Here is a 14,813-nt window from a genome sequence, read left to right on the forward strand (position 1 = left end):
TGAAATTTGGAGGAGTACAAAAACAAAAATATTGTGATATGTTTTAATTAGTATCATCAAATATGTTTAACCTTATACATTTTAACTTAGCAATAAAGTTTTATCTAGTCGTTACACTAATATAGTGTAGTTACAATAATAAAAATAAATATATATTACAAGATGTGTTTATTCCTTGATATCTTAGCATCGAGTTTAATTTTGTTCGAGTCAAACTTACTTTTAATGAAAATTCAATTAATTTCATAACACATAAACTTGTCTGGTTTATAAAACGATATACACAAAAGTTGTATTCTTGTTTCTGTATTTTATTTAAATAATAAATAATTTTATTCCTATTTGATAAATCGATCAATACATTTCGTCTTTATTTTTATTCATTTAAAACATACATTCTTTGTGCTGTGATTGAAAAAATAAATTATTAAAAACTACCAGAACCACAATCGTATTGTTATTTCCATTTACTTTTACATACAATACTATATGTACCTTATATATATATAGGTTCAATAAACACATCATAAATAAGATATATAAATACATCAGTATTCTTCTTTCAAAGAGATATAAGTATATTAAACTTGTTCCATAATTATATGTAGTACCAACTTTTAGGTGTTCGATATCTACTTCATCAAAATCAACACACATTTACATCATCCTATAAACAGTACAAATAAAGTCATCAACGATCATAACCTACTCTAAGATGAGTATTTTAAACTTATCAATAATACAATAACGGTCTTTACTGCAATCATTATTTACAATGAATAAATCGTCAATATATACACATGAATCGTCATCTCCATACGAAGTCTGTATGCAGTAACATGACTGCTGATTTCAAAGCCCAAGACACTACAGAGCGCTATTCTGTATTGGCAATTCCAAGGCCTCTTTCAAGTAGCTAAAGTGTCTCTTCTAACGTTTTTGTCAAGGCTTAAATTGGAATAACACTGATCAATGTTACCGTTGTCATCTTTTATTAGGGATTCGAAGATGGAGATTAGATTATCCATACCAATGAGGTATCCATCTTCATGGTTACCAACTTTCCAAGCTGAATTGTGATCGATGTTCACTCCTTCAGGCACGGGAACAGTTTTTGCAAAATCTATCATCCAGATAGATGCTTTTCTTTTGTCGTGGACGAAAAGTAATGAGCTGCCGATGAGCTCGTGTGTTCTGAAGAAGTGTGATTCAATTAAAGTTGCCCGAATATTCTTGAGCCTTTCGAGATACTTGGGCTGTAAAAACATAAAAGAAAGAAATAAATTAATATGTTTAATTTATTTTACATTGCATGAAATAAATTGGGAATACTACGAGTAATAATACCAGAAATCTTTATTGAATTTTTATTGAACTTATATCTTTCTTAAAGAGATACGAACGTAGAAGCAAATAGTTTAGTTTTAAAAATCAATATTGTTTTTATCAATTTTTTAAACGTACAAATGTGTGATATTCGGGATCAGATTCTTAATTTGGTTTTTAATGAAATTGACACTTACGACAGCGCTGGGAAATGCTGAAGTGAAGTCCTTGAAAGCTTCGAGTATTTGCTCCCTAGTTTTGGTCGTCTTGAAGTCTTTGGAGCTCGTTCCATCAGCTTTCTTGACACCATCTATCCTGAATCCCAATGTCGCTGTCGAACTGATGGTTTCTCGCCATATCATATATCTTGGTTTAGTAACACCTTTGCTCCGGTGTTCCTCTTCTGATGGCGCTTTTGGGTCGATTTGAATCATTTTTTCATACATATCCTGGAAAAAGTAAATTCGACTTTAATTTCTATTACATAATTCCCAAAAAATGTCGTTATAAATATCCGACAAAGATGTAAATACTTATAATTACAAAGTAAGTACGACAAAATGATAGTACAGCCTTTCTATTGTGGATAATGCAATAAATTTTGTTCTCTTTCAATAAAATTTATAAGCAAAACTTTTAAATGAAATTCTAATTCACATTTACAAATTATTATCTTACACATTAATAAGTTGTTATCGTCATTGAAACGAAAACAATAATTACAGTATCATGACGTTATTAAAATATATTAAAATAGTTATTTATAAATAAATTGATAGTTAATGAAGTGTACTATATTAAGAACGGTTTAAAAGATATACGTTGTAAAAGGTCAATGTGGTTATTATAAATAACAAATAAATAAGATTATTATGAAGCTGTTAATTTATCATATACTTTATAAATTTAAAACGTGACTGGAAATTAATTTTAAAACTTCCACATAAATTTTTAGGCAGACGTGCAAATGGGCCACCTGATGGTAAATGGTCAACTAAATATAATCATTCCTTATCCAATGCGCCATCGACATTGAGAGCTAAGTTGGGATAAATATTGTAGTTTCTACTAAGAAGATCCAGTTAGAAATTCTGTTGGTTACTCTTTTATAATATACTCACTTTTCTTAATTTAGTCTTCTCCTTGGCCTTAGCTAATTCTTCTTCTAGATAAGTTCGGACTCCAACTTTGCAGTCCATAACGCACGGACAGTCGAAATCACTTAGAAGATCTTGTAATTGTAAGTACACTGTACATGTTGTTCGTTAAGGAATCATTGAATAACAATACACAAATATTTAGTAAATAAACCATGAAGGACTATTAAAAAAAACGTTATTTAAAATATTATGACGTTGAAGAGTTACACAGAATAAACAAACTAAATAACACAAAAAAAATTAATTATCATAATTCATATCAGCAAAGGAGCAATGACCTTGTAAATAGGATTGTTTTTTAATTATTTCCGTATTTATATGATTTAATATAACGGATGAGTTTACAAAAGGAAATCTATAACATTATATCAGAATTCGCAATGGATAATATTCTCAATTCAATGTTTTTTAGATGTTATTTATTTTATTATTTATATGTAGATCATCTTACGAGTATTTAATATGAAACTTTTGTTGTAAAAGATCAATTATCTCTAAAAAAGATTATATTGTACTGAGTAATATGAGTTTGTATTGAGGTAGGGAATGTCAACATATTCATTAAGTTACGTATATTACATTCATATGAATTTTAATCAACATCAAATTATAAAATAAATCAATTATTTAAATTCTAAATGTGTGTGTTTTTGTGATGATGAATTTGAAATAATATATTTTTATTCTTAATTTGAACATATGTTATAATGTATTAATTACTATGAGACTCGTAATCGTCGATATTTTTATATTATAAAAGGATACGTTCTCCGTCTTCACACGTCACTTGTCCCTTGTATTCAGGTACAAAAGGTCGGAGTATGTCTTTCATCAGTAACTGAAATAAAATACAATATAAATTACATATATGACGAGCTATTAACAGAGACTAGTTAACTTATATGTACCCAGTAAGAACAGTACACTAAAGTGTTAAGTAGAAGAGTTTGAAGTATACAAGTTAAAATACTTATAACCTTAAAGTACTTTAATGAATGAAGTTACAGTATAAGTTTGACGACTCTAAGCGGCCACGTCTGTTCGGTTCAATGTTTTCAAGTGCACTCGTGAAAGCTGTCGCGAAAAGTAAGCAAAACAAAAAATATACGTGACGTCTGACGTTGACGACATTACGTTTGTCCTTCAATGTAAACGGACGAGAAGCTAATAGTAGTAATTAGATAGATTTTAATTAAATCTGATATAATCCAGTAGCTATTGATAAATTGATGAATTACGTTTTCATAAATAAAGTATGTAAAGTAAATATTATTTCAAATTGCAATAACGGTAGAGCGTTGACATTGCGTTACGTAAACGAATATCAAATAACACGTACGTTTTTTTTTATTATTTAAAACAGGCGTGACGAGCGCATAATCCACCTGATAGATAATGGTAGGTAGTTTAGAGACACTATATAAGTCGGTACTGTATATCAAACATGCTTTACGCGATAAATGCGCCTGCTAACCGTAAATATTAGATCCTATTAGCAAACCCCGCAAACGTGACCTGCCCATTTATACTAGTTGTCATGGAGGATTAGACGAGAATAAAAACTAAAATCCTTCTCCATGGCAACCTACAATATACATGTGCCTACATTTTTGGTCTATGGTTTAACAGTGTTGAAGTCTATTAATCTTAAACTTTAGTACATCAAATATGAATAAATATATTTTATAAATTAATATTTTTTAGTATGATAAATAGATACAATATATTGTATAGACTGAGGTTTATGAATATAAAAAAATAAATATTGTTTGCGTTTCACAACAATTGACGCAATTAGACGTGTAATGATTTTAAAAAAACTTGAAATAGTCATTTTATTATTATCTCATATTTAATTGTCCTATTATGTAATTATTCATCCGCCATGTTGTCTATGTATCTGATTATATATATAAGGTTGGCACGATTGCTTTGTTAGTTATCAATGCTTAAATACGAAAAAAATTGAGCGATTTACGCGTTTATTAGATCCCAAACGTTTGATGAATTGATTCGGTATGTTAGGTAGGCATCCATACGTACTAAGGATGAAATCGTTTCTAATAAATATACATATATTGCAATAAAAATATCTTAATTTTTACAAAAAGTAAAATAAAAAGGACAGTTCAATAACTAAGGCTGTGATTTGTTTTGTTTTTTTTTTTTGTATCATATGATTATATTGCAAAATCATATAGTATCGATATATACCATTTAGTGTGATGTAAAAATATTCGTTTTAATTTAATATTAATTAAGTCCTAATCACACTATCAATAGCATTGAACCTGTTTAATAATGAAAGTTTTAAGTAAATTTGAAATAAAGTATGACGCATTTTCGTGTATTGAGTAATGAATTAGGTATGTCATCTATTGACGTCAATCGAAACAAGCCAATATTTCAAATAAATGTGTACATTTATTTGGAACTGTAGAACTATTCTGTAAGGAGAGACTCGAAACTCACCGCAGGACACGAGCGTGAAATATCAGAATATGATATTGACTGTAATTATGAATTTATATAAAATAAACGTATCAAAATTTTGTACCACCGTCAACATTTCACGAGTGAGATACGAAATGAAGAAAGAAACAATTGTCTTATATGAAAATTTATTTAGACGCGAATATTTCGTAGAAGTAGTTTTCTGTTTTAATTACAGTTATTTGAATGCAGTTGTCTTTACAAAGTCCTCCTTTAGATACTATTAGAAATAATTCGCGTTCGTGCGACGGCACGAGGAAGACACTTTCTAACCTATTGGCTCTCAATCTAAATCAATCAACCTAACCGTATTATATTTTGTGTATTTGTACTGGGAATTTAAATAATAATGTACTGAACAATTACAATGGATCTTTATTTCTGATATTCCGCCATTATCACGCCCACCATGGAAGATAACAGCCAAGAACATTTTAAAGGCCCTACTGATGATCCGATATATATATACATACATAGTGTCACAAATATGTATAGCAGTAGACATTTCATTAATTGGACGGATCCAATTCGACTGTAAAACTCAATAGGGCTATGTTTTCCATATGATGTGTGTTTTGCTCACAGAGACATACGTATTCATTGCTATATAAATATCGAATCGTTTGTATTATTTTGATAACAAAACAGGCAATGTAAACATTCGTCATTGATGAATAGCGAATGATGTCAAAGATTGTAAATCGTTACGATTTTAATGAAGGAAAACATTGCGAACGAAAGATTATAGATTAATTTAAATAAGGCGATAAGTTACTTATAGATACATACATATTTTATGCAACTTTACTTTTACAAGTCCATCTGAATCACTGAGTAGAACCGGCTATCTGAGTTGTTATTCGTTTCATTATAAACAATTAATTATAATTAATTTACATTAATTTAATTTGAATGAAAAATAACAATATTCCATTTTCATTTGTTTTGAATTCACATTAAAATATTATTACATTAAAATAACATAATTATGAATCAAAAACCAATAAAGTTTATTAAATAATGCTTCAACAAATTAATTAAATCTTTGATGATTAAAATTATCACGTATCAATTAAAACGTTAATATTAAATGAACAAGGGTGTTTTATATATCATAAATAGTTTTGTACTTTGATCGATAAACGAGGAACACGATCTCGTTCGTCAACTCTATCTGTTGACTTAACGTAATAATATATTTGAAAACAGGTACATTATCAATAGTATATAATAAATAAAGTGATTTTTCACTGTTATTTCTGGTTTTTATATGATTAGTTTAAATAATTAACTTCCCATTTCGATCTTCGTGTTAATACGATTGGTTATAAGTTATCTGTGGTTTATTTGTTTATTTATTAATAATTAATAAGTGTATAAATTCAAACAATCGTTACCGGTTTTAGGATTTAAAACGAATCTATTATTTTTAAAAGTATATTTTAGTAAAGATTGATTTGTTTGGATAAACTAAATATTACCCTTTAAATACTCTTGCTGATTGGTTGAAATAAAAGGCAAATAAATTAAAGTATCCCTATGCTTTCTTATTCTTGTATATAAATTTTAGGATTTAAAACGAGTCTATTATTTTTAAAAGTATATTTTAGTGAAGATTGATTTGATTGGATAAACTAAATATTACCCTTTAAATACTCTTGCTGATTGGTTGAAATAAAAGGCAAAGAAATTAAAGTATCCGTATGCTTTTTTTTATTCTTGTATATAACATTCTATCCTTAGATTAAATTACTTAAAGGAAAAACAGTTCCGAATATAGCAACGCTAAGGTTCAAACATAACAGGAAATATTTACTGCAAAGGCAAAATATTATAACAGTAAAATCCCGAGTTCCTATAATCAATAATAATTACACAATACTGGTATTCGGAAACGATTAACAGCATCATCACCGAATAGTTAGAAGTAACGCTTACTTGCCATTTAGTTAAGTCATTCTTCTTTCCTGGAATAGTTGTTCCATTAATCCGTTATGTATAATTTTATAACGGTTCGATTTTTATTTATTGTGTTATATTTAAGAGCATTTCATACTCAAGTGTTTGACACACGTCAATAGATTGAAAAAACAATCACGATTCTCTTATACAAAATCTCTGGAATAAACTAATTCGATTGAATTAATTGCTAAATAATAAGTTTTAACGTTTAAGAAACATAGTGTTTGATTGGTCTATTTTTGAATATATTTAAATATTTTATTAAACTTACTTTAACATTAGACTTCAGTTTTAACATTAGAATCGAGATGCCACAGTGGTTACAGAAGTTAGCACGATTAAGTTTTCGTGAGCTACCTACACACTGCCACCAATCTGCATTGGACTAGCTCAACAGGATTAGCTCCCAAACCCTCTCTTCAAGCAAGGACATTTGAGTACTAGGACTATACTAGTACCGGAACATTTATATGTTATTTTACTTTTTACCATTATATACTTTAATATATGTCATAGATTATAAAGGAATATGTTTTTTTATAGTATGTGATTATGGTAATGCTAGCTACTAAGCTGGCTCATAGTTTGGATATTGTATTTATTTTTAAGTACTAAATAATAATATAACATTGTAATTCAAATGCGTTGTAATAACCGTACATCAAATAGTATGATAAGAATATAATAAACCACAGAGTAAACATTTTTGAAAATGGAAATTATCGTCAAAGGTTTTATTCAGAAACAATTGACTTTCACTTTGTATTCGAGAAGCTGTTTGAAAATTTTATTAATTATGAGAAATTTGCTGTCACAATTAGTACTCGTTCGTACGACTCTTAAAATATGATAATATGTTCTTATTTAATGTATGAAAGAAGCAGATTAAAATCATTTTTATGTATGTGTAATGTAGTGTTAAATTTCATCGTGATTAACCTTATATGACGTCAGAATGAAAAATGATATAAAGTCTTACACAATAGTGAAGGTTAAAAAAACCTTCATAAATGCTAGTAATTATGTATAAATTATATTAAGTTTGTGTGTTTGTTACAAAAAGACTCAAACTAATAGAATGATTTCAATAAATTCATATATAGAAGTCGTACCAAAAGAAAAGTTATACCTATTTTAAATTACGTCTTACGAAGCAATGTTTTTATATTTAATAGCTAGCTTATATGTTTTATGACGTGCTTAATAAGACGTATTACATAAAATTAATTACAAATAAAAGTATACGCGTATTTAATTATTATAAAGAAATACATTTCCTACAAACAAAACCGTGATATCGTACGAAATAGTATTTTTTCCAAGACGTAATTAAATCTCTATAAAAATGAGCGCAATTATCATTAAGGCCTTTAAATCGACGTAATTACTTTAAAAACTTAATGGCAACAGTCATGCGTAATAGCATAGACACTAAGAACTCCTAAAATTATAAGGTTACAGCTAAAGACAAGGTAGGGACACCAAGTCTCCCTTTTTAATCGACTTTAAAAAGAGATTGAGATTTTATATCTATTGTATTGTAATATACCTAAACTCAATCCTCACCTGAAAGCACCTCTCTTCTTGTGGACTTAGCTTCTTCAATATCGTGCCCTGGTCTGGCCCAGCCTTGAAGTTACCCTGGTGACCAGCCAACTGCACCCAGGGATACCGTTGCTTTTTGTAGGTCTGGAAGAACGGCGTCCATTGCACTATGTTGCGGAGCTTTCGCCATCTCTCCGATTGCTGGAAGAAGAATGAAAGGAATTTTATGATAATTGTTTAAATTATTTATTTTAATTTGAATATAGATATATTGTATTTGTCATACGAAAACAGATCATAAGAGATCGTCTCATTTTTAATTCATCTCGTTAGAATAATAATGTTGACATTAAAGTCTTATTCATAGTTTCACATGAAAAGTTGTTTTGAATGAATGGTAAAAATATAACGTCATAAGGTAAGTAAATAATAAAAAAAAAATAATAATGAGAAGGAGGAAAAAGAAAGTTATATTTTTCAAGGAAATATATAAATATAACTCATTGATAAAATGTTGAGATATATATTAAAAATTTAAAGTTAATACCAAGATAACGATTGACCGTGAAAATAACGGTGAAGGTTCCTTTTTGCAATGAGGACAAAAAGTGGAAAACGCAATTGAGCTTATAGACATTGAGAGTAACAGACGCTTGCAATCATAATATATACATATATTTATTATTAATGACCGATAAAATGAACCTCGAAAAGAATATCGTTTCCTTATTTATAAAATAAACATTTAAAAAAAGAACATGTTCTATAGTGATTTTTTTTTTATTTAAAATATTAACAAACCTTTTTAGGTTTCTGAACGTACACACAGTACACAACATCCATAAAATCTTTGATCCGAAAGCATATGTCACCGGAATACATTTTCACTAACACAATAACACAAACACCTTAGGTAGCAAGAATTTCAAAATCACACACTGATTAGTATGTAATGAAGTCACTGACAAACAATTTAATGGCACCGTTAAAAATTACGAAATTCGAAATTCAAAATTTGGCGGCAATGCAACCACGAGGCTTAATCCACTGTTATACACTGAGACAAAAAGCGCTACATCGCCAATATAAGCGTACGTAATATTATCTGACTCAGTGGCGGTTAGGTGAAACCGCAGCGGGCAGTTATGACGTCAATGTAATGCGACCTATGTAAAATTTTCTTATTGGTGGAATACCGGATTGGCCCGTCTACTGGTTACATTATTCGCAATATCTAAATGGAATTGTTAGAAATAATCAATTAAAATTCCATATTCATTTATTATATTTACCAATGAATATGTTATTTGTGGGAAACTTCCGGTACAAAGTGTGTCATAGATTGCTAAGATGTACTACAATTTTAACCCTAAAAGATTAGGCCCTGTGACCCTGATGAGAATAAATTTTAGGCAGATATTAATAGAAGTGCTGTGGTCCACTGATTTCTGTCATTTAGTTTACACACAGTGGATCAACTTTGGAGTGGACACGTACGACCCATGTTCATGGTTTATAGGTTAAAAACAGCGAGGGAATTTTAGGATTGATTACCTTAATAGGACATGCTATACAAGTTAATAAAGTAACTAAAATATTACGTCATTAACATGAATTCTGTAATTATAAATTCCTTGTACTAGAAAATTTTCCCTCTCATAGTAATTTGATGATGCTAACGTACTAACGTCTAAAACTTTTAGTTGTTTGCAAATGAAGTGCAGTAGCAAGAGAGAATAGTTTATTTAACACTTTTTGTGCCTTTCGATGCTTTAACTCATAAAAATCCTAAGCCCTCTATTTTTCTAATTCACTAAACATGTATAACCCTCATATGTGGTAAGGCCTTTTCTCCTTTGAGAAATAGCTTGGATTCCACGCTACTCCAATGTGTGATAATGTTTACACATATGGCAAATTCTTCATCTAACACGAGAAGGTTTCCTCGCAATGTTTTCCTTAATCATGTAGCACGGTGAATTATACATCACATTAATCATGCATCAGTAAAGAGGTACTTAGTGCTTACCCGGGTTTTAGCCCACAATTTTCGGATAAGATTCAAGTGCGCTAACCACTTAGCTATCTCGGCTCTAAAATTGTACAAATAATACTAAACAACAATAATATTTTTATTATTGTTGTTTAGTATTATTTGTATTTATATTTATTCCAAAAAACAGTGTCGAAGCCGATTGGCTTAAACAGCGTTAAAAATCTATAATCCTTAAAAAAATTGATAACTAAATTTTACAGGATGTTACCACGTTGCCATTACGGCCAATAGTGTTTCAGTGTATTTTCAAGCCAAAAGGATTACAATATGAGTCCATGGTTGGGCTAAGTATATATGTACAAAGTATTAACAATATTTTATATATATATGATAAATGGTCATCACCGCTCATAGACAATGGCGCTGTTAAAAATATTAGCCATTCCTTAAATAAGTTACACTGGCTCACTCATCCTTCAAACCGGAATACAAAAATACTGAGTATGCTGTTTGGCGGTAGAATATCTGATGAGTCACTCCACTGAGTCAGAGCCCTACCACCAAGTAAAAGCGAACTGGAAGCAAAATACAATATAACAGCCCTAAGAAGACAGATTTCATCATCAGGACAGAATAATAAACGCACAGGAGACAGAGAACGAGAGAGAGCGTAATTGTATATGAGCTCATTTCTCATTTAGAAACTGCACCAAAAGGACTTTGTCAAAATATGCAAACAATATAGTAAAGAGATATAAAAAAGGAATTGAAAAGTAATTTATACAGCATCTTAGATTTTTCTGAGCTGCTTTTTTTCAGTGTTATTATTTTATAAATATTATTGTATCAATTGGATTCTTGCAGTGATATTAACACAATCATTTGCAGTAACTATATATATATTTGATTAGAACATTTTTTTTTCACAGATATCGATTACAATGATTTAATGCTCTGTACATATGATCCACAGAAACTAGTATATATATAGTCATATATATATGATATTCAGAGTGAAGGATGAGCGATAATAAGTCTATTTCTATCAGCATATCAAAGCTTGATATGAATCAGATCACGTCAAACGTCAGATATGTGTTTTACCAATGACATTCTACACCAACTATACGCTATATCATTAAATATACGTCATCGAGTATAAATCCAGATTTGTCATATATCATTTTTGTCATATTATACAATTGGGCAAATCTACGCCAATATTTAATAATGACTCGACAATGTTAGAGATAAAACGGCGATTCACCGTAAGCATCATCAGATATTAAGTTCCTTTTAAAGTACATTAAATGTTAGTCGTGTCGTTTTGCAGAGGCAATAAAGCCGAATGTTTTATACAGGCCCATTGCTCGACAAATAATTCATACGAAGAAGAAGTTTTGAACTTATAGGTTTTACTTTAGACACGAGTTATATCTATAGATTATTTTGTACGTGATTGTACAAATAATCGATTTTTGTAAAATACTAAACGAATAAGCATTTACCTGAAAAACATTGAATTAAAATTAAAATTGAATAAAATGTAATGAACAAAATTGCTTCAAAATAAAACTAGACGATGTAACAATTCTAAAAGAACATTAACATGATGATTTTGAGTTGATGATATGCCGATAACACAATCAAATAAGGAAGGAAATATAAAAATATTACGAGAACTCTCGACCGGAAGACAGCAAGTCATTGCAAATATTACGATTGACAGTAAATTGGCACGCTAGTTTGTAATATCATTAAAAAATTGCAGCAGTCAGGAAAAAACCACCATCATGACGTACGAGATGCCACGCCATGATCACGTATAGTTACTCACTAATATACACTAGATCTATCTCATGATTTTACGTAGAAATTAATATGTTATCCCCTAATTATGAACCTGTTCAAAGTACACCTTTCCACACCTGTTGTACACACAGTACCCAAAGTAATCTTTACCGAAAATTGCTAATTCAAGCTCAGGTAGGCACGGATGTGTTTAGCTCAATTTGTCATTTTAATTTAACTCGTGTTCGGATGCTATTTTGTCAAATGTGTTTCCACCAAACAGATTTGAAGCTGGATCAAGCTTCGAATCTATTCCTCGAGAGGAGTCCTGTACATAGCAGTAGATAGTAATTGACAACCTATCACTTAATTTCGTACATACACCCCGTAAAAGCCCTTACTAAAATACAAGACGAATACAAATAAAAATAATTCTATAAAATAATTGTGACAATGTTATTTCATGAATAACAGTTGAAAACCAAATAAATTTACTTCGTAATGATTAATATCATATATTCCCACATACAGAGCTGCCGGGTTAATTATAATTTGATATTTAAATATACTACGTCCATATATATTTTTATAAGCAATGCTATTAGAAGAGACTGTTGATCTGGATAATTTGTTACTTGTTTTATATTGGACACTGCAATTAGATTTATTTAATATAGTTTAAATTACAACATTTATAGACACATCTATTAGGTGCGTATAGCCAATGGCATGCAGAAGAGTATTTTACCGTAATTAACGAAAAAAAAATATATAGATATAGAAACTAATTTAAAATTAAAATTCATATTGCATTGGCATTTCTTTTTTGTTATAGCTTCGTGGACTGGTGATTGGGCCAAATGATGTCAAGTGGTCACTGTATAAATATATAAATGATGATGATAAAATATAATGATAAATGTAATGATGATACTTCGTCAATCTACCACCACTATCTTTGAAATTAAGAAATATAAAATATTGAGAATTGTCGTTCACATTTTTTTATCAAATATTCAATCTTTTTAGTAACCTCTTACTGAAACTAATAATTTTCCGCAAATATTTCACTGCTAACTAAAAACAAGCTTTCTTCTCAGGGAGTTAGCCTTAATTACACCATGATCTATTGCGGTTTAGTGAATTTATGTAGTCGTCAGTAATATGCTCTTATATATTTTCAAGTATAATATTATTGTAAGTTCTACCTCGAAACTATTTATACGTATACGGAGAAACAAAGAAAAATCAGTTCACTGTCTTTTTCTTCTTTGTTTATCGGACGATTTTAAATTGAAAATACTACTAGGAAATATATGTTTAACACGTGGAAATTCGTATGTTTTTTCAAATTATCAATACTAAATATAGTCGAATATCGACCACAGTGCGAACACAAGTTTAAAAAACTACACTTTCTCTAGAGGGATATACAGTACATAAAAACATTTATTGCAATTTCTGCAGTTAACACACACACAGAGTAGTCACACCTGACGCACTTCATAACTGGTTTACTACATAAAAAATATCATAATCGTTAAATATGAATCAATAACGATAACAGAGAATGTTGATCGTGTTTTATCAATAAAAGATAGTGACGTTGTACATTTAAAGTATTTTTTTTTTAAAATGGAACCTCTTTACGCGCGCTGTATGCAATATTCCAAGGTCTAATTTGAGTTAAACAATTGTATACTATGTATATTTCAATGCATTTTATCACCATCATCATCATAATCAGCTTGTATTAGTTCACATCTGGACATAGGCCTCACCCAAGGCGCGCCACTGTCCCCGATCTTAGGCCCTTCTCATTCATTTTCTACCAGTCGCCTTCCGGACATCATCGCTCCACCGTGCTACAGGGCGTCCTACACTACGCTTGCCGATTCGGGGTCTCTACTCTAGAACCTTCTTGCACCAACGGCTATCGGTTTTTCGACAGATGTGACCGACCCACTGCCGGTCACATCTTACATAACATACATTTTATGGGAATCAATAATCACATTGCTAATTTTCACATTTCCTTGCCTCGTTTCAACAATAAACAATTATTATTATCACTACGCTAAATATATACCTCAGAAAAATATATTGTATACTCACGCAGGCTATGTTATGTAACTTATTATGTTTATGCAAATGTAGTTTTTATTACATTATTATACATTCTATAATGCAACAACAGTATTAAGTTATATGTGTCGCCGTAATGTCAAGACCATTGGTGACGCACGAAGTCTTCTTGAATCTGCAACTGCTAACAAAACAGACCTTCCCTGAAGACTTAAACATGCGTACACTGAATAAACAATTTATTAATTGTGCTGTTTGTTAAGGAAATTGATCTTAATTAAAATAATTAGTATATTTTTATTAGCTTTTACGATATGGCTTTACAGACTGTTTCTGTTTAGAAATACTTTGCAATGTAATACTAATTTTGAGACATGTTTGATAAATAATTTAAACTTCGATTTCAGAATCATTACACCGAATTTGTTTCAATCAGTTTTGTAAATTAATCTTAT

General features: G+C 29.9%; 1 protein-coding gene across 3 annotated transcripts in view; it reads right to left on the reverse strand.

The window, feature by feature from the left end:
* Window positions 1–29: 29 nt before the first annotated feature.
* The window catches only part of Ip3k2 (Inositol 1,4,5-triphosphate kinase 2), a 132,955-nt gene continuing 118,171 nt past the window's right edge, over window positions 30–14,813 (reverse strand). For all 3 annotated transcript variants that reach the window (XM_026638902.2, XM_026638904.2, XM_026638903.2), the window contains exons 2-6: window positions 8,508–8,687; window positions 3,252–3,324; window positions 2,448–2,575; window positions 1,524–1,775; window positions 30–1,256 (exon numbers count right to left, since the gene is read on the reverse strand). In XM_026638902.2, coding sequence (XP_026494687.2) covers window positions 909–1,256; window positions 1,524–1,775; window positions 2,448–2,575; window positions 3,252–3,324; window positions 8,508–8,687 — 981 coding nt within the window. In that variant the 3' untranslated portion in view covers window positions 30–908. The remainder of the gene's footprint in view (window positions 1,257–1,523; window positions 1,776–2,447; window positions 2,576–3,251; window positions 3,325–8,507; window positions 8,688–14,813) is intronic.

This window comes from Vanessa tameamea, chromosome 15 (assembly GCF_037043105.1).
Source record: "Vanessa tameamea isolate UH-Manoa-2023 chromosome 15, ilVanTame1 primary haplotype, whole genome shotgun sequence".
Lineage (NCBI taxonomy): Eukaryota > Metazoa > Arthropoda > Insecta > Lepidoptera > Nymphalidae > Vanessa > Vanessa tameamea.